This window comes from Coregonus clupeaformis, chromosome 8 (assembly GCF_020615455.1).
Source record: "Coregonus clupeaformis isolate EN_2021a chromosome 8, ASM2061545v1, whole genome shotgun sequence".
NCBI classification, from domain to species: Eukaryota; Metazoa; Chordata; class Actinopteri; order Salmoniformes; family Salmonidae; genus Coregonus; species Coregonus clupeaformis.
In genome coordinates this window covers 37,576,429-37,597,425 of record NC_059199.1, presented here as the reverse complement: position 1 = coordinate 37,597,425, position 20,997 = coordinate 37,576,429, and the positions used below count along the sequence as shown (strand labels likewise).

At 46.9% G+C, this 20,997-nt stretch overlaps 1 protein-coding gene across 2 annotated transcripts in view; it reads right to left on the bottom strand.

The window, feature by feature from the left end:
• Positions 1-20,997, bottom strand: part of LOC121571944 (AT-rich interactive domain-containing protein 1A) — a 46,882-nt gene that overhangs the window by 8,169 nt on the left and 17,716 nt on the right. Inside the window, exons 3-12 of one of the 2 annotated variants that reach the window (XM_045221988.1) lie at positions 20,204-20,821; positions 19,910-20,026; positions 5,269-5,509; positions 4,942-5,031; positions 4,529-4,699; positions 2,644-2,962; positions 1,578-1,738; positions 1,302-1,411; positions 824-1,033; positions 399-603 (exon numbers count right to left, since the gene is read on the bottom strand). In XM_045221988.1, the coding sequence (XP_045077923.1) occupies positions 399-603; positions 824-1,033; positions 1,302-1,411; positions 1,578-1,738; positions 2,644-2,962; positions 4,529-4,699; positions 4,942-5,031; positions 5,269-5,509; positions 19,910-20,026; positions 20,204-20,821 (2,242 nt within the window). The remainder of the gene's footprint in view (positions 1-398; positions 604-823; positions 1,034-1,301; positions 1,412-1,577; positions 1,739-2,643; positions 2,963-4,528; positions 4,700-4,941; positions 5,032-5,268; positions 5,510-19,909; positions 20,027-20,203; positions 20,822-20,997) is intronic. The other variant, XM_045221989.1, reaches the window with a different exon arrangement.

The window sequence follows — 20,997 nt, the reverse complement described above, 5'->3', positions numbered from 1 at the left end:
AGGAGGGAAATGAGAGATCTATGTGATAGAGAAATTAAACATTCATTCATTCATTCCAGTTGAATCAATGTGACTATCTATAACTCAAACTGAGCAGAGTCGGTATGGGAGGGAGGGAATGTGAAGTATTAGTTTGAGTGTCCAGCACTGACATGGGCTGGGGGGCTGATGCACACAGACACACACAAAGACACACACACAACACGGACCTGGGCTGGGGGGCTGATGCACACAGACACACACAAAGACAAAGAGACACACACAACACGGACCTGGGCTGGGGGGCTGATGCACACAGACACACACAAAGACAAAGAGACACACACAACACGGACCTGGGCTGGGGGGCTGATGCACACAGACACACACAAAGACAAAGAGACACACACAACACGGACCTGGGCTGGGGGGCTGAATCTTGGGCTGGGTGGTCTTTTTGGCTTCGATGAAGAGATCCGGGGGCGGGTCCTCGCCACGTTCGATCTTGCACTCGAAGGCGTACAGACACTGGATGTACTGCTTCTTCAGAGAGCTGGCGGCGCTGCTGGACGTGCCCACGTTCAGGTTGGTGGACAACTCCCTCCACTTCTTATTCTTGTTCACCTGGTGGGCGGAAGGAGCGAGGAGAGATTACAACACCACAGCTACCCAATACAGTCCAAACTAGGTAACTATGTGATGTTCATAGAACAAATCTAAACTGCTGTAGAAAAATGAAGTGACAATAAGACAAGATTATCAGGCAAATAATGATGTCGGTATACTAAAACACACAGATACACGCAAGCACAGACACACTAACACGCTATACACAAGTACTGACCTGTGTGAGGCCTCCTATCTCTTTGACTGAGACGTAAAGTCTGAAGAGGTCCAGAGGTTTGCGTCCCACGGCGGGAAGGTTGGTCATGCCCGTGGCCTTCTCCTCAGTGAACGCCAGGTACCGGTCTACCCACGTCCTCCTCTCCGGCTCCGGACCCAGCTCATACAGACGAGTTATTTTCTCATTGGTCGTCGTCGAAGAGTTTGACTTCTGAAAGAGGGAGATGGGAGGAGGAAGAGGTGAGGATTTGGCATGATATTCACCATTGACTTCAACTTACTTCCACTCATTAAGCAATAGTAGTAGAATCCCAATACTAGGTCAGCCATATTGAGTGTACCCATGAGGTTACCAGTCAAATTGCCATGGTCAGAGGGGCTTTGACCATTCTAGGGATTCTATTTCTACACACAAACACAACCATGCAGCTCTCTCATTCTGACTGTATCATTCAGTACCACAAGTCGTAACCACAAACCTTCTTTACCTTCTTGGTTTCAGGTTTGGGCGTGCCGTCTACCTTGTTGTTCATCTTCTGGGCTGGGTTCAATTTGACATCGATGCCAAACTCAGGGCTAGGAGCCATGCCTGGCAGATGGAGAACAAATGTTACTTATTAGTTAAGTAACATTTCAATCCAATTCATTGACAATTCTATACAATTTCAAATATCACATCAGATGATATGCCAAAAGCAAAAATGTTGTCCACTTGAGTTGGGTGATAGAAAAATGTCCAGATGCAACAGACTCACCAGGTGTGTTGTTGGCCATGTTCCCTCCCATGGGCCCTACTCCGTAGGGTCCTCCCTGGTTCATCATGCCCTGCATGCTGTTGATAGCCCCCGGCCCCGGGCCGTACGAAGATCCTACTCCCATCATCCCCTGGGGCATGTTGGGGGGGTAGCCTGGAGGCCTGAGGGGGCAACAACAACAGAAAACCATTCACAATGGTTACGATACATGACACAGTTATAAAACAACATGGCAATATTCAAAACATAAACGAAAGAATATCGTCGCTGTCGGACGAAAACCTCGTAACGAAAACGTATTCAAAATACCTTTCAAGTTTCATAATTGTATGTTCGTCAATGGGAAAATATGGCTGTTTTTTCAATTTCCTGAAAAGTTTGTGTTTTGGAGATAAAAGGTTTTCATCCGACGAAATTAATAATTTCTAACAAACAAAACCAACTAAATGTCTGAATACTGTATTTCTCATCCCTCTCTTTACTTACAGAGGCCCACATCTGCCTAAAATCCCTTGTTATCTACTTCCCTTTTTACCTTCCCTCTCTGCTCAACATCCTCAGTGGACACCTGGGTTGTGTTCAGTAGGGCACACCATAGTAAAACACTTTAAAAAAAGTAAAAAATAAAGAGTATTTCTCCCTGTTTCAAAACGTTTTACTCCCTACTAAACAGGGCCGTCTTAACTCCTGATGTTCCCGTCTGGGTCTCCGGGCTTCTCCACCTGTCCGTCTGTCTGTCTGTCTCTGGAGCTGTTTCTCTGCTCTGAGGCTCAGCTGACTTCCTGACTGAACAACTGTGCGACTCACTGCCTGGATCACTGTTTTCATAAGCCATCTCCATTTCCTCTCTGTCCCTGTGTTCTGTGTTACCCTGCCTGACTGGTAGACTGACTGGTCTACATCTTAGCTGGTCGGCGCACACCTGACCTCTCCTCTCACACACAGCAGACAATGGGGTTTTCTTTCCAACAAAGAGATGAACCATGTAATACTGAATGGCACGCAATGCTGAACTGTCTCCTAAAGCAGCAATACTGTGTCGTTGAGTGCAGACCAGGCGGCCTACCTGTTATGTATAGAGTTGGCTCCGGGGCCACCGTGGTGCATGGCGGAGGCTGCATCCGGAGGGCCCCCGGGGCCCTTCCTGTTCATGCCTGGAGGGGGGCACATCCCAGAGGTCACCTGTGGGGGCATGCCAGGGCCCATATTGGGGCCCATCCCAGGGCCGTAGGGGCGAGCACCCATCTGACCCGGACCCATCCTGCCAGGGGGCATGCCTGCGTACGGCGCCCCACCAGCCTGGCCTGGCATAGGGTTCATGCCCCCTGGACCTCCAGGGTAGTTGGCGTTGGGCATGCCACTGTAGCCGGGCTGTCTGGGGTAACCTGGAGGGTGGGGAGCGAGAGAGAGAAAGACATCAGGGGACTGTTCTAGAGGGCACACCGTCATTTGTCCATGTAGTACCTCCCTATTTCACTCAAGTTTCAAAATGTTGTATTTTTACTGTATACAACCCAGGTCTTACTCTAACACAGCAATAGTCCTACACCTAAATAAGAAAAGGACTTAACAGCTAGGCCTACTATTTGAGTTTAAAAAGGAGGATGTTTCTATTCAAGCAGATAGATCGATACCTGTGGTGAATCTTTAGGTTTCTATTCAAGCAGATAGATCGATACCTGTGGTGAATCTTTAGGCCTGTTGTATGTAGCCTGTGGTGAACCTAGACCTGCCTCATAGAAACCTTCTAGCCTCCGACATATAGAAACCTGGCTGGGAGTTTCTGTGGTCCACGTCTAAATTTAACTCCACAGATATGGTCTCTCTCTCAGTTTCTGTTCTGACATGCTAGCTGATGACAGAGGGTGTAGATGCTGGGCTAGAGTCTGATTCGATGAGTAATCTGTCTCCATACTTCTTCAAAGACTGTGGAAAAAAAGTCCTCTGAGGGAGAGAGCTAGAGAAAATCACATATTTTTATACATCTATTCTACATTCAAAATGCAGCTTCAAAAGGTTCTCTGTATCTAGGCTACCTCAGAAACACTGGTGGTTGTAGGACAATTGAAAAATCTTTTGGAAGATTAGAATGTTCTGATCTTTTTTAACGGTCCAGAGAGCAATAAAAGGCTATAAAGTACAGTGCTCCTACTATCTCGACAATCAATGGCTTTACGATCAGGAACGAGGCCTGTGTGTATGTTACAGCAATAGCACGTTAAAGCAGCAAAGGGGAGCACATGGTTACTACAGGGCTTCAGTAAGAGCTAGAATAGGAGGATCATATCCTGTTGACACTTTTATTTCCCCTTCTCTTCCTCCCCCACTCCTTTCACTAAGCTGCGAGAAAATCATTCAGCAGCTCTTAACAGACATGGATACTTCGGGATTTTGGCAATGAAGCACTTTATCTACTTCCCCAGAGTTAGATGAACTGATGGATACCTTGTTTATGTCTCTGCATCCACGAGCCACTGCTAACTACAATTAGCGCAATGACTGGAAGTCTATGGTATTTACTAGCATGCTAGCAGTTACCATAGACTTTCAGTCATTGCGGTAACGCTAGTTAGCAACTGCGCTAAAGCTAGTTAGCAACTTCCTTCAAACAGCACGCAGAGACATAAAAAATGGTATCCATGAGTTCATCTGACTCTGGGGAAGTAGATAAAGGGCCTCATTGACAAAATCCTGAAGTATCCCTTTAAAACCAAGGTGCATGTAGCCTTCCATCAGTGGTTTTACTCACATGGAGCACCAAAAAACAATGCGTAGCTGCTATCTGTTTGTATGAGGTCTACATAGTTGTGACCGTATCTTCCTAACATGTATTTAACCAGGTTAGTCTCCTTTTCAAGAGAGACCTGGAATCTTTTGGCCAGTCATCGTTATGCGGGACAGAACCAACTTAATGACTTCATTGTGTACGAGCTGTGTGTACGGGGCTTCACCTTGTGGTCCGTACTGTCCGCCCTGAGGGCCGTAGTTCCCCATGGAATTGTTCTGAGGGTAGGGCCCCATCCCAGGATGCATCTGGCCTCCCGACGACTGGCGAGGGGATAAGGCGGAGCCAGGTTGCTGCGGTGACCCGTACGGAGGCATCTGAGGGTTACGCATGTACACTACAAAAGAGAGAGAGAGGATGGAGGACAGGAAAAAGTTAGCTACACTCTTTAATTTACACACAGCAGCCATAGAAGTGTAGTTTTCGTCTCCTAAAAGCCCATCGAGGGACGGGTGTTGAATGCCAATCTGTCCTTATCCAAACCATAAATAAGTAAGGTGATTTGTAGATCGTGCTGGCTGCCGTCGCCCGTGCCAGGGTAGTCGATCTCAAACACGACCTATATCTTTTCCTACTCACCCCTGTCTTGGCCGATGGCTGACTGGTTCATGGACGAGTGGAGGATGCCGTCTGAATGGACGCTGGGCGGCCGGGGAGGCATCTGGTTACCTGCGTGATCATCATCAGAGAGCACCAGAGAGATTCAGACCCACTGGGCATCATAACAAACAGACCATGCTTCTATATCTTACAACAAAGTGATGTTTTACACCGGCTTTAGGAAGCTGGACGTGTACTATGTGATAGGATATTACTGCTTCCCTCTGGAAACCAACATCAGGGGCTCTATAGACCACTCATATATGCTAAACGTGTGTGTCTCTCTCTCTCTCTGTGTGTACTAACCTGGCACGGCAGCAGGTGAGAGGGGTCCAGAGCGGGAGGGGGTGACGCTGACAGGGGAGCCCACAGGGGAGGGGGAGGGCCCGCGTATGCCAGGCAAGTGGGGCGAGGTGTGAGGTGAGAAGGGTGACTGGGCGGGGTTACTCTGTTCCCCCTGGCTACTGGACACCCCCGACGTGCTGACGCCCGGACTCAGAGCCCCCTCCGTACCCGTCGGTAGGTCATCTATGGAACCAGACAGGTCCTGGAACGAGAGGAAGAGAGAGTTAGAACCACAGAATGAATCGAGAAACAGTATTTCTTTATTTGGAAGACATGGTTTTGGTTATTCAATAGACAGTGTGATGTTCACTTGGATATTGTGGGTTGTACGGTTCAGACATATTGTGCAGCAAAAGCCAACAGTCATCACATCTGTCCAAAGTCTAGAGGGGATCCACATGACCAGAGTCCAGAGAAGAAGACCACAACCCACCAGCTCCCTTTAGAGAGAGGCTGTGTGATCCATCTCAGCAGAAACACTGCAATCCTGTGTTCAATTCAGAAACATCAGCGTCACCATTTATCCATCTGGCTATTCAAAATACATTGCGGAGATGACATTTTATCCAGTTCAGGATTCAGTCAGGCCCTAATGCCATGGTGTGGTAATGATATTGGCAGGAGAGGTGAGGTGATGATTGTGTTTGAGCAGGAAGTTGAGTTGTTTACACACGCTGTCTGTAGTCACGTGGATCCCATGTGCTCCTCTCCTCTAACCGCTAGCTAGCTCATCTGACAGTCACATCAGAGGAGGAAGGAGGGAGTGAGGGAAAGGAGAGAAAAAAAAGAGGTGAAGGGAGGAGGTGGAGAAAAAACACTCACTGGAAGGTGGCCAAGTATTCCCACAAAAATCTCACACTGTGGCAGGCAGGCAGAGAGGCTGGCTGCGGCCCCGAAGCTGGCAGTTTTCAAGTTGAAACGGCGCCCGGTGCTATTTTTGGGCTGTGACCTGACGGAGCACCCGAGAGGGGCCGACAGAAGGAGGACGATGATTCAGCAACCCTCGCCTCCCATCCCTCCCTGTCTCGTTCTCTCTTAATGCCTCTCTCTCTGCCAGCACAGAGCTGTAAGTGGCGTGACCCACGCAAGAACATGGCATTTTGAGCATGAGCGTGTGTGTGTGAGAAGGAGTGTGTGTCTGTGTATGTAATTCCACTCTATAGTAGTGGCCTTGCCTTGGACATTACGAGAATGTGGGTATGTGTCTCAAGAGTGTCTGCCCTTTCTGTGAGCAACCCAGGGGGGTTCAAGTGGATAATAAAACGCTCAGATTGGGGGCTTGATCAAAAAGTCAAGAGGCATTCCTGGTTAAAGAGCCATGTCAGGATCTGAACAGTGTTAGCTGACCTCCCCCACTCTGGGCACAGAACACATCACAAGACCAGTCATCTGACAGCAGGGCTGACAGGAGGCAGGGAAAGAGAGAGAGGCAGCCCAGGTAAAGCAGTCATTGTAGCATTCTACCCAGGGCCCAGCCCCAGTCCTGCCTGCATGCCTACCTCCCTGCCTGAGGGCCCCACTCCATCTCAGAGAGATAGCAAGAGAAACTCCATCCCACCAAGGCCACAAGGCAGGTGTTATGGTCAGAGGTGAGGGGTTAATCCTCTAAGGCTGTGCTCTGTAGTCTTCTCATTGACAGGTCACATACAGTGAGCTCCAAAAATGATACAATGACTATGAGGTTGACGTGCAGACTGTCAAGCTTTAATTTGAGGGCATTTTCATCCATATCAGGTAAACCCTTTAGACATTACAGCACTTTTTGTACATAGTCCCCCCCATTTTAGGGGACCAAAAGAATTGGGACAAATTCACTTGTTTATTAAAGTAGTAAAAAGTTTAGTATTTGGACCTATATTCCTAGAACACAATGATTACATCAAGCTTGTGACTCTACAAATTTGTTGGATGCATTTGCTGTTTGTTTTGGTTGTGTTTCAGATTATTTTGTGCCCAATAGAAATTAATGGTAAATAATGTATTGTGTCATTTTGGAGTCACTTTTACTGAAAATAAGAATATAATATGTTTCTCAACACTTCTACATTAATGTGGATGCTATCAGGATTACGGATAATCCTGAATGAATCTTGAATAATAATGAGTGAGAAAGTTAGATGCACAAATATCATACCCCCAAGACATGATATGTGTGCGTCTGTACATTTCTCTCTCATCATTATACACGATTCATTCAGGATTATCCGTAATCATAGTAGCATCCACATTGATGTAGAAGTGTTTAGAAACATATTCTATTCATATTTACAACAAAAGTGACTTCAAAATGACAATACATTATTTACCATTCATTTCTATTGGGCACAAAATAATCTGATTTGTAGAGTCACAAGCTTGATGTAGTCATTGCGTGCTATGAATATGGGACCAAATATTTAACTTTTACTACTTTAATACACATAAGTGAATTTGTCCCAATATTTTGGTCCCCTAAATTGGGGGGACTATGTATAAAAAGTGATGTAATTTCTGAACAGTTTACCCGATATGGATGAAAATACCTTCAAATTAAAGAAGAACAACGCTATTTGGCTGGCAGCCACATAATTAAATGAGCTTACAATGAAAAAGCAAGGTCTTTCTTGCAAAAACAATGCATGACCATCATATTTTCTAATGTTTAACATAGAAAGAATGCTACATTTCCTAATGTTTTGCTTGAAGTTAATCTTGCATTTTACCAGAGGAAAGTAGGCTACACCAAGAAAAGGAGGCTACATCGCCAAAAGTACCTGGGGAAAAAGTAGCTACACATGGGAAGGGAGACACTGAATGTGACAAGAGGTATGGTCCTCCTAGTGTGGGGCTTAGAGAGAGAACAACTGAATAACCAGTTATGGTGCACGACGCACACACACACACACACTGCCTCTTTAAAATTCCCCAATAATCTCCCCCAACCAAAACTGTCAGCTGTGATCCCTGGATACAGCCAGCGCTGTGTACACACACACACAAACACACACACACACACACACACAAACACACACACATCCACAGAGCTTCTGCCTAGCTACACTACTCCCACTCCACAGCCAGTCATTGATTTTTTCCAACTCGATATTAGCAGCAGCAGAGAGAGAGAACCCTGAGAGAGAGCCCTGCTCTGCTCTGTCCTGTTAAATTGTGCTGACTGCACAGAGCTGCTGGCTGCCTGGACACAGAGAGAGAGAGAGCTTAACACTGGGCTGGCAGCACTCTACCTACTGCTGCCATTCACCAGATGGCCACTCATCACAGAGAGAGATAGAGAGAGGGAGGGAGAATGAGGTAGAGTAGAGAGAGGATGGTGCAGTAAAGAGGGGCTCGGGGCAAAGAATATTGACCAAAACAAAAATGACCAAATACAAAACAGACCCCTATCCGAGCCCCGACAACAACCCAAATATGTTACGTACTAAGGCTAAGCTAGCGCAACGAGGGAGAGAGAGTGGAAGCCAGTGCTGCAGCTCCTCTATAGCACCATCTCTCCCTCTGCTCGGTGGCAGCCATTTTGTGTTTCCAGCTAACATGGGAACTTCCATAGTGTTTGATTCCATCTTTTAAAACGAGAAAACAGCCAGACTAAAATAGAAAAGTGCTTGTAAGAAATGTCTACAGACAAAAATTTTAACAAAAAACGATTCTAAAATCCCTAAGGTCCAGTCTTAGGAGACTAATTTCACCCAGTTTTCATAGTAAGTAGCCATGTTGTGTCTAAAGCAGCCACTAGCATAGCCATACTGCTCCACAGTCTCCTGCTCCCATCCCAGTTCAAGTCACTCCACAGTCTAATGTATTCCATTTACAGATTACTTCAGTGAATCAATCAGGCTAAACTCCAGCCCATTAGTCTACACTACAGTCTGAAATGGAACGTTATTCCCTATTTAGTGCACTACTTTTGACCAGAGCTCTATGGGCCCAGCGAGGGGCCCATAGAGCTCTGGTCAAAAGTAGTGCACTAAATAGGGAATAACGTTCCATTTCAGACTGTAGTGTAGACTAATGGGCTGGAGTGCCATTTTAGACACGACCCATGAGAAGCAGAAAGTAGGGGAAAGTAGAGGTGGTTAGTGTGAGTGTGCTGTGACATCACCAGTCAGTAAGATAATGTAACCTAGCTGCTATCTGGAGGCTAGGCTGTGACCTGGTAAGGGCCAGTAGTGTAACATGATCTGGCGACTAGTGGGCTGGTGGTCCTGGAAGAGTTCAGCTCACAGTCACCGACTCTCAACGACCCCCCCGCTCTCTCTCTCCGTTTCTCACTCTCTCCATTTCCCTCCGGCTTGCTTGCTCACCCTGTCTAGCTCATCCACTCGCTGCTTGCCAGGTTCTGTTCTCAGACCTCTGTACACACACAGACACACACACAGGCTTTGGGGCTAATACACACACACACACACACACACACACAGTAGACGGGGCATAGGGACATGTACGCCTGCACATATGCTCTGTCATCCTCTCCAGAGAGGTGATGAGGGGACGGGGGAGGGAGGGGGAGAAAGAAGAAAAAAAAGCTTCCTGCATCTCTGGGGCTGCCATGGTAACCGTACTCCACGTGTGTTGACACATTAACACATTAGTGCCGACACCGCCCCTCCCCCTGGCCTCCCTGTGAGCCTGTCGGGGTCACGGTGCAGTCAGCTACTACAAAGAGGTGCCGTCATTGTTACAGGAAGCTCAAATAGACCAAAGCCATCCTCTTCCTCCCAGCTCTGCATGCACATTCAAGCGTTCAGCAGTGTTTGTTTACATCAGTTATAGAGCTACTCTACTAACTGAATACTAAACAGTACATTTACCTCCGGTTACTATGGGTTACGCATCCTTACTATGGTAATGTCCCTCTCTGATCTTCTCCTTAGAGGTAGAATTACTTTTCCCATGACCCCATTTCACTATCAAACAACATCTCACCTGATTTCACTTCCAGTGATTTCTCCCCATTGCTTCAGTGCATATCCACTACCTGGACTCATAGATGCATGGTAGTCAACTGACGACTGCACTGCAGCCACTTTATAGGTTTAATATCACAACAAATATCTATTTTCATATTTGCCTTTCGTTCAGTAGTTTTTGGGGACCATTTTTGCATTCTGTGAGTATGTGGCTCCACCATAGACCCTCATAACGTCTGAACATACGGATACCAGCGTTAGGCTAGTGTTGAACACGAGAGGTGAGGAGTGTAGGCCAGGGGCACTGGGGTGACCCTCTATGGTCAGGGTAGAGGGTTAGGGATGTCCCCTGCGTGCAGGGCCAGGGTAGGGTGTTCTGGGTAGCCCAGTGTGGGTGTAGAGATAGAGAACCACAGTCCTAGCTCCCCAGCTCTGGGTTGGCTAGGCAGAGCTCCACCATAAGGGGGCACTCCCATCCCACAGTGGAGAAAGAGGAGTAGAAGAAGAGAGAGAGAAGAGGCAGGCCCCAGCCTCATACAGCACAGCAGCCATTACCGTTTCAGAAACAACGCTGCAGCATGTGAAACTCACTACCACCAATGGTACCTATACAAAGCTAACATACACACAACGCTATACAAATCGACGACAACACATTACTGTGGCGTCGACCGAAACAATCGTAGAATATCCTAATATTCAAGCAATGTAAGAGTGAGGGGGATATTTGATTACATCTAAATTCATTTATATTAAAATCATCCCACCTGCTAGTCTCTGCCCTGAGGGCAGTTAGTCAGTATACCCCAAACATAGGTGCTGTTCTCTCCTCTAGCCCATGCCACTCTACAACCCTCCTATTCTAAAAGGTATGTTCCCTCTACAGACCTAGTCCCTTCCCAGCCCAATCTCCCCCCAGACCAACATTAGCCTGCTACTTAATACAGAAGACCATATGGGGATTGTAATTAATGGACAAGATAGAGGAGGGAACATGGGAAGGGGAAATATTTTTAAAAGGTTGGTTTGTAAACATTCAATACCTGAACATTTGCCTAATTGAGGTTCTCTATTGGTAATAACACACACTGCAGCAGCCTGTGTGCAATACAGAGCAGAGGGGGAGGAGAGAGGTCTGATTGCTGTGAATAATGTGGCTAGGGCGTGTGGGGGGGGGGGGGAGGGGGGGGCTTTTGTACTGTTCACAATGGTAGAGGAGAATCCCAGAGCTCTGCACAGATGCCCCAGTGAGGCAAGCAGCTGCCCTGGCCAGGGGTGCTAGGATAGGAGGGGCTGGGAGGGAGGGACCAGGGTCTGCCTAGCCTGCCTGGTAGTTGGGGCTGATCTGGGGGTCTGGAAGGGAGGAACGACAGCCTTCATGCCTGATACCAGGGGCTGAACTGGGGGGCTGGGAGGGAGGAACCACTGCCTGCCTGATACCAGGGGCTGGGGTTGGGAGACTGAGCATCTTGACTTGCTGCATCACTGCTTGGTATGGCAAATGCACCGTCCTTGACTGCAAAGCGCTACGAAGGGTGGCGTGGACAGCCCAGTACATCACTGGGGCTGAGCTCCCTGCCATCCAGGACCTCTATATCAGGCGGTGTCAGAGGATGGGCCGAAAAATTACCAAAGACCCAAAGACTCTGCTACAGTCCGGCAAACGGTACCGGAGCATCGGCTCTCGGGCCAACAGGCTCTGAGACAGCTTCTACCCCCAAGCCATAAGACTGCTAAATAGCCAGATTGTATAGTCAATTAATGGTACACAAACTATTTGCACTGACCCTACACACACTCACTACACAACACACACCATATACCCCAAGAGACTCTTCCTAGAGCTGGCCGCCCTGCCAAACTGAGCAATCGGGGGAGAAGGGTCAGGGAGGTGACCAAGAACCCGATGGTCACTCTGACAGAGCTGCATAATTCCTCTGTGGAGATGGGAGAACATTACTGAAGGACAACCATCTCTGCAGCACTCCACCAATCAGGCCTTTATGGTAGAGTGCCAGATGGAAGCCACTCCTCAGTAAAAGGCTCATGAAGGCCTTTGGAGTTTGCCAAAAGGCACCTAAAGGACTATCAGACTATGAGAAATAAGATTATCTTGTCTGATGAAACCAATATTTAACTATTTGGCCTGAATGCCAAGTGTCACATCTGAAGGAAACCTGGCACCATCCCTACAGTGAAGCATGGTGGTGGCAGCATCATGCTGTGGGGATGTTTGTCAGCGGCAGGGACCGGGAGAATAGTCAGGATCGAGGGAAAGAGGAACAGAGCAAAGATCCTTGATGAAAACCTGCTCCAGAGCGCTCAGGACCTCAGACTGGGGCGAAGGTTCGCATTGCAACAGGACCCTAAGCATACAGCCAAGACAACGTAGGAGTGGCTTCGGGACAAGTCTCAGAATGTGTGCTTAGGTGGCCCAGCCAGAGCCCGGACTTAAACCCGATCGAACATCTCTGGAGAGACTTGAAAATAGCTGTGCAGCGACACTCCCCATCCAACCTGACAGAGCTTGAAAGGATCTGCAGAGAAGAATCAGAGAAACTCCCCAAATACAGGTGTGCCAAGCTTGTAGCGTCATACCCAAGAAGACTCAAGGCTGTAAACGCTGCCAAAAGTGCTTCAACAAAGTACTGAGTAAAGGGTCTGAATACTTATGTAAATGTCATATTTCAGTTTTTTATTTGTAATAAAACAATTTAATCCATTTTAGAATAAGGCTGTAATGTAACAAAATGTGGAAAAATTCAAGTGGTCTGAATACTTTCCAAATACATTGTGTGTGTGTGTGTGTGTGTGTGTGTGTGTGTGTATATATATATATATATACACACACACACACACACACACACACACAGTTGAAGTCGGAGGTTTACATAAACTTAGGTTGGAGTCATTAAAACTTGTTTTTCAACCATTCCACACATTTCTTGTTAACAAACTATAGTTTTGGCAAGTCGGTTAGGACATCTACTTTGTGCATGACACAAGTAATTTTTCCAACAATTGTTTACAGGCAGATTATTTCACTTATAATTCACTGTATCACAATTCCAGTGGATCAGAAGTTTACATACATTAAGTTGTCTGTGCCTTTAAACAGCTTGGAAAATTCCAGAAAATGATGTCATGGCTTTAGAAGCTTCTGATAGGCTAATTGACATCATTTGAGTCAATTGGAGGTGTATCTGTGGATGTATTTCAAGGCCTACCTTCAAACTCAGTCCCTCTTTGCTTGACATCATAGGAAAATCTAAAGAAATCAGCCAAGACTTCATGTACATATCTAACACAAGTACCTCCTACCTCTGAACATTGATCTGATACTCCCTGTATATAGCTTCATTCTTGTGTATTTTATTTGATTCCTTGTGTTACTATTTTATTTTTAAACCCTTCATCGTTGGGAAGGGCTCATAAGCAATCAGTCTACACCAGTTGTATTCGGCGCATGTGACAAATTCAATTAAATTGTATTTGATTCTGCCTGCTTCTGCCTTGTTCTCCAGAGCAACGCCCCTCCTACCGACACCCAGCAACAACCCAAAGTGGACTAGAGGGCGCTGCCAAAGCCCTTCACTGACTGACACAACCACCGTTTCAAAGAGCAGAAAAACAAAGGTGGTTAAAATCAAAAAGGTTGTTACTTTAAAAAAAAATGAAATGAGCTGTTTTGGTGCATCTAAATTCTCCATATCCAAGCAACCACCACAGAGAAAGAGAGGGAGCAGAGAGGAGAGGACAGACAGACAGTGCTGCAGTCAGCCACAGCCTTTGTGCTGCAAAACTAGCTCAGCCTAGCAGAAATGGAGGGAGAGGGGAGGGGCGTGCTTGTGTGAGAGAGAATGTGTGCGTATGTGCGCACAAGCGCAAAAAGCAGGCTGGGTTTACCAGCTCCAAAACAATTCACTGAGGCAAATTCAAACAATACACATTGTCAGCAGATTGAATTTTCTCAAGTACATTAATTAAAAATCATGTACGTATGAGAGAGAGAGAGGGGGGGGGGAGAACGAGAGAAAAAGAGTAGAGAAACCGAGGGAGGCAGTTAGCCCAGGAATCTGAATAAGACACGTGGGCACAGGAAGCTTTGGCCCCAGAATAGCAACAGGAAACACACCCAGGACACTGAATACTGCAATGACAGGCAGAGCAGAGAGAGAGGTTTGCAAAACAAGGCTGAGCCGAGCAGCATTACCAAAGCTGATTTACAGGGAGAGAGAGAGAGAGAGAGAGAGATTCCTTACAAAACAAGGACAAAAAAAGAAGACCATGATTTGGGGGATTATCACGACATTTAATCCATAGAATGATCCTTTGGAGGAAGGATTGTTTACATTTGTATCTAAAAGCATAATTTATTAATAATGAATCAATGTAAGCATATTTATGACATTTTGGCATTACCCAGAACTCCTTTAAGACTGCATAATGTTTTATGGAGTAGGTGCTACAAAGCAAACATTGGTGTCATTTGAAGCTTCACGGCTTGCTCTGTAATACGAGTAGTATTTTGATATAAATAACCATTTTCTTATATTAATTTATTTACAAATATAAACATGAATATTGAAAATAGACATTTTCAATTGGGAAAATTTTTCAACATCTTCTTGGACATAATATACACTACAGGCAAATTGAAGTTCCAGAGTGGGATCTCTACTACCTTTAGAGTTAGGATCCAATTTATAGGCATTACCAACAGAGTGAATGTGGAAAATAGATTTTCACATTCTGCTGGTGATTTGCAGGATGTGCAATGATGTAAAATGAGGGTTGTGGTTGGTTACATTGCCTACTATTCCAATTTCTAAAATGGACCAAACCAACAAAAGGCAAAAGAAGGGTTGGGGCTGAGTAGGGTTCGAAAAAGTGGACCGGCCTAGCTAGGCAGAATGCTCCAGAGCTGTGTCGAACACACAAGCTGTACTGCTGGAGAGGAGAGGAGTAGAGAGAACTTGGCACATACACTACAGGTCATGGGGACTGTTTGGGAGATGCGGGTGGTCCGCTAACAGTGATGCAAGCCACGAGTTCCTGTGTGAAGCAATCTAAGGGTGGGGCCCAATTGGGCTTTTCTCTCGCACACAAACACGCTGGACAACACAGACCCTGAATCGTAAAAGTTCTGAATCAACTACTTCAGATGAAACACTTGTTAATGAGAAAAGGGGAAAAGCGGAAGGGGGTGATGAAAAGAGAGGGCAGAAAAACAACAGAGAGCGAGTGTGTGGCCAACATGTGACCTTCCCCTCTCTTGCTCCTTCTCTCTCTAGTCCAGAGCTCTTTCAGTCAGTCAGTGCCCACACACCGACAGAGTCCATAGGATCCTTAGCAGCAGGGAAACAAGACCAAGACCAGTGGGAGTGTCAGTGGGATTAGCCCCACGTTGGGAGAGGGGTACAAAAGAAACTCTCAGAGGGCAAGGAGGAGATTAAAAAAGAGAGAGGGAAGAGAGGAGGGGGGTAGACTTTCCCATTCCCACAGAGGGCTGACATGGAGAGGAAGTGTCACTTCCAGGGAAAGTGAAAGAACTGCCTGGCTGGCTGACATTGACAACACTAAGAGAGACTGCTACCCTCCCCCTCTACACACCCCAGACGCACTGACAGACACACACACACCTACAGTGTTGTTTGTAGGTCTGGGTTTTTATGGGGCTAAAACAGAATTCTACAAATAATTATCAGAATATTTACTCTTTCTAAGCGTACTGCTTCCTATGTCATAACTATGTGCCTTATAAATTAGAATCCAATATCCATATAACCCAGAGGACTTCAACCTATGCTCCTACAGTAGTGACTCCCTGACCCCTGTATGTCTCTGCCTGGAGCCCACCTGAGGCCAAGCTGAGGCCTAGACGACCCAGGGTCAGTGCCTCCTAAGCAGGGTTAAATCCTCTCTCTCACGGCCTGGAAGGAGTCCACAGACCACCTCACCTCACCTCATGGTCGTCTTTGGTTTAGGTCAGGACTTTGATAGGCCATTAAAAAACTTAAATAATGTTGCTTTTAAGACATTCGGAGGTAGACTTGCTTGTGTGTTTTGGATCATTGTCTTGATGCATGACGGGACCCATGTAGTCCAAAAGGTCGGCTGAAGTTTGCCAAAAAGCACTTGGAAGCACCTGGATGATCGTCAAGACTCCTGGAAGTCAAAAGTGGAACTTTTTGGACAACATGGTTCCCGTTATGTCTGTTGAAAACCAAACACTGCATTCCACAGAAAGAAATGCATACCAATGGTCAGACATGGTGGTGGTAGTGTGATGTTTTGGGGATGCTTTGCTGGCTGTGGGCCTGGACGACTTGCCTTCATTGAAAGAACCATGAATTCTGCTCTGTATCAGAGAATGTCAGGTCATCTAATCTAATATTAGGTTTTGGTTGAAGATCTGATAACACACAGTGTCAAAAATAAGGGAGCAAATCCTTTTTCACAGCACTGTCGGTATAAATGAGCTGTAGAGTGAGATTGTGGACTGTAGGTTTTGTTGATGAGCGCCATCTAAGGGCATTGGTGGTACTGTAGTTCTATAGCTCGGAGGAATGCAGTTGTTCAAAAGGTCAGCCGATCAAATATCAGAGATGTTCATCTGAACCGGAACAACTTGGATTAGCTGAGAGGTCATTGATGGGAAAAACTAAGAATAATGTGTTCACCAGAAAGGGGTGTGTGTGTGTGTAACCTGGCTGAAAACAAACGAGGAACCAGCTCAACTCGTCCAGCTGGTTTCAACCTCGCTGCCTGACTGTTCTTCCATTTTCTCATGCTGGTTGTTGTTGTGCTACCAGGGCTTGACTACAGTCTGTCAGTTAGGCTTGTGAATTCCCACAGGAATATGCAGCAGACAGAAACAGACTGGTTGTCAGCACCTGGCTCAAACAGACCTGTCTGCATGTACAATGGCTGAGGAGGTACTGCCTTGCTAAAGTTAAATAATGTCCATCATGTTATGGTGAAATCAAATAGAAATGTCCACATTGTGTGAACAATTACGTTTTTCAAAGTCTCATTTTAAAAGGCAATGGACCTAAGCTATCCTAAAGCTTCGTACCTGACATTGCATAATAATAAACTACCAATGTGGTCTGTTCTGGTTGGGCTATCTGTTGACATTGGCTAAGGAAACACTGGCTTTATGATATGGCTGAGGCTATCAGTGTTGTATCTCTACTGTTCTGGCTGAGGTATTAGCCAGCCGTGTGTGTGTGTGTATGTGTGTGTGGCTGGCTGAAAGGCAGCATGGCTAAAGTTGGCGGGACTAATCTGCACACTCTGTCATGTGCACTCCACGGGGGAAGGTAGAGGGGGGGGGGCAATGTGAAATCTGCTTGTCCAGACCTCTGCCAGATTAATGGCTCTCATTGCCATTCACACACAGCCGATGGGGGGAATCCCCAGGAAATAACCTCCGGAGATAAATAAATAAATAGGATAGATAAATAAAAGAGGGAAACACATCCTTAGCGCGCGTCGCTCCCTCGCTCCCCCTCACTTTCATTATATCTCATTAATGATCACACTTTCTATCCCTGCTGCTTTGAATTAGGTCATATCTGTGTTCTCGGTCTAAACCTAGAAACAACCACAGATACTGACTTCTACTGGAGTGTTACTCTTTCACACAGAGAGACGAGTAGTGAAAGTTCAAAACCCTTCCGTTTCATAATCCTGGGACTTGCTAAACTGAGCATTTGCTAATTAAATAGGGGTGAAATAAAAGGTCAATTTCAAAGTGAAAAATATCAAATGAAAATAAATCACCTTTTATTTACCTCATGAACATGGTTTCACCTGCTTCTCTAGAGAGGTTAATTGTGCTTCAGTAAATGTTGCCTTTTATGCAACTCTACTCCTCTGTTCCTCCCACAGCTCCACCAACCTGCCCTCTCCGAAACCTGATTCACCCCTACTTCCTGTGGAGTGTGAAGGGAACACTCATGTCAGAATAACTGTCAACCCAGGAGAGAGTGGGGTGAGTTTCTCCACGCTCAAGACTCAGTCTATAAAGACTGTGACGTGTGTGTGGGTGTGTGTGTTTATGTTCCAGCTAAATACCATGTGAACAGTCAAGGTCAACACAGCCAGCAGTGGACTGGGCTGGAAGAGGTGGATATGCTAAAATAATGTGCTGGGAAAAGAGGTCTGCTGAGTTGACAGCCTGGGAGTGAGTGTTAGTTGTGTGGTAGTGTGGTAGAATGTATGTACAGTTGAAGTCGGAAGTTTACATACACTTAGGAGGTTGGAGTCATTAAAACTCGTTTTCCAACCACTCCACAAATGTCTTGTTAACAAACTATAGTTTTGGCAAGTCGGTTAGGACTTCTACTTTTGTGCATGACAAGTAATTTTTCCAACAATTGTTTACAGACAGATTATTTCACTTATAATTCACTGTGTCACAATTCCAGTGGGTCAGATGTTTACATACACTAAGTTGACTGTGCCTTTAAACCGCTTGGAAAATTCCAGAAAATGATGTCATGGCTTTAGAAGCTTCTGATAGGCTAATTGACATCATTTGAGTCAATTGGAGGTGTACCTGTGGATGTATTTCAAGGCCTACCTTCAAACTCAGTGCCTCTTTGCTTGACATCATGGGAAAATCAAAAGAAATCAGCCAAGACCTCAGAAAAGAAATTGTAGACCTCCACAAGTCTGGTTCATCCTTGGGAGCAATTTTCAAACACCTGAAGGAACCCCATTCATCTGTACAAACAATAGTACGCAAGTATAAACACCATGGGACCACGCAGCCGTCATACCGCTCAGGAAGGAGACGCGTTCTGTCTCCTAGAGATGAACGTACTTTGGTGTGAAAAGTGCAAATCAATCCCACAACAACAGCAAAGGACCTTGTTAAGATGCTGGAGAAAAACAGGTAGAAAAGTATCTATATCCACAGTAAAACGAGTCCTATACCGACATAACCTGAAAGGCCGCTCAGCAAGGAAGAAGCCACTGCTCCAAAACCGCCATAAAAAAGCCAGACTATGGTTTGCAACTGCACATGGGGACAAAGATCGTACTTTTTGGAGAAATGTCCTCTGGTCTGATGAAACAAAAATAGATCTGTTAGGCCATAATGACCATCATTGTTTTTGGAGGAAAAAAGGGAACGCTTGCAAGCCGAAGGACACCATCCCAACCGTGAAGCACAGGGGTGGCAGCATCATGCTGTGGGGGTGCTTTGCTGCAGGAGGGACTGGTGCACTTCACAAAATAGATGGCATCATGAGGAAGGAAAATATTGTGGATATATTGAAGCAACATCTCAAGACATCAGTCAGGAAGTTAAAGCTTGGTCGCAAATGGGTCTTCCAAATGGACAATGACCCCAAGCATACTTCCAAAGTTGTGGCAAAATGGCTTAAGGACAACAAAGTCAAGGTATTGGAGTAGCCATCACAAAGCCCTGACCTCAATCCTATAGAAAAATGTGTGGGTGGAAATGAAAAAGCGTGTGCGAGCAAGGAGGCCTACAAACCTGACTCAGTTACACCAGCTCTGTCAGGAGGAATGGGCCAAAATTCACCCAACTTATTGTGGGAGGCTTGTGGAAGGCTACCCGAAACGTTTAACCCAAGTTAAACAATTTAAAAGGCAAAGCTACCAACTGTATGTATGTGTGTGTTGAGTGACAGACAGGTAGTGTGTTGGGGGGGGCTCACCGGTAAGCTAGAAGGCCGTCCCTGCATGCTGTCCTCTGCTCCACTCTTGGTGGAAGTCATGGGCTGGTTGGAGGGGGGAGCACTGGACTGGGAGCTGAATGAGTCCTGGGAGAGCTCCTGAAGAGAGAGGGAGGAAAAACAGATGAATGTGTGTAGACTGAGGAACCTACACTTCCTTTTTCCATATCAAAAGACATCGTCCTGACGTGTAACCCTGCCTGTAAACCTGAAGACTTGCGTTAGCTCCCCAAGCTAATGCCTAGGTCTTAGTTCTGCGGATAGGTGGTGTTTTACCTGTGGCGGAGGTGGAAATCGCTGGAAGGGCGACTGCTGCAGGGGTGGGGTCTGGGAGTAGGGTGAGGGTTGGCCCTGCTGAGACTGACCCTGCTGCTGGGGGGGTCCACCGTGGCCTGGAGAGGAGTGGTGGCCCTGGGGGCCCGGGGAGGGCTGGTGGCCTGGGGGTGGCTGCTGCCCACCATGGCTGGGGGGTGGCTGGTGGCCTGGAGAGGGCTGGTGGCCTGGGGGTGGCTGGGCCTGTGGAGGGGCCGCCCTTTCTTGCTGCTGCTGGGGGGGTCCTTGCTGCTGCTGTGGAGGCTGCTGCCCCTGCCCTGGGGGTCCTTGCTGCTGAGGGTAGCTGGGCTGGGGGCCCTGACCCTGGGGCACAGGCTGGCCCTGCTGGGGCCCCAGCTGCTGCGGTCCCTGGTTGTATGGCGGCTGGGCCTGAGGTGGACCCCCCTGCGGAGGCCCTTGGCCCTGGGGGTAGGGGCCGGGTGCCCCAGGCTGGCTGTGTTGGGCTGAGGGCTGGCCCTGGGAGGGGTGGACCTGCTGGGGGTAGGGGGCCTGCTGCTGGCCGTAGTAGCCCTGGCTCTGCTGACCGTAGGCCCCTGGACCCTGCTGCCCATAGCCGGCCATCTAGAGGACAAATAATGTAATCACAGATTTAGAGGCTTTACTAGCTACATCAGTGGTCTCAAACTCACATTCCACGGGCCAAAATGCGGTCCGCGGACCAATTTAATGCAGACCACTGCAAAACATTGCTCACCAAGAAAATAATAAAAGGAGGTTTAGTCCCTGGTCTACATAAG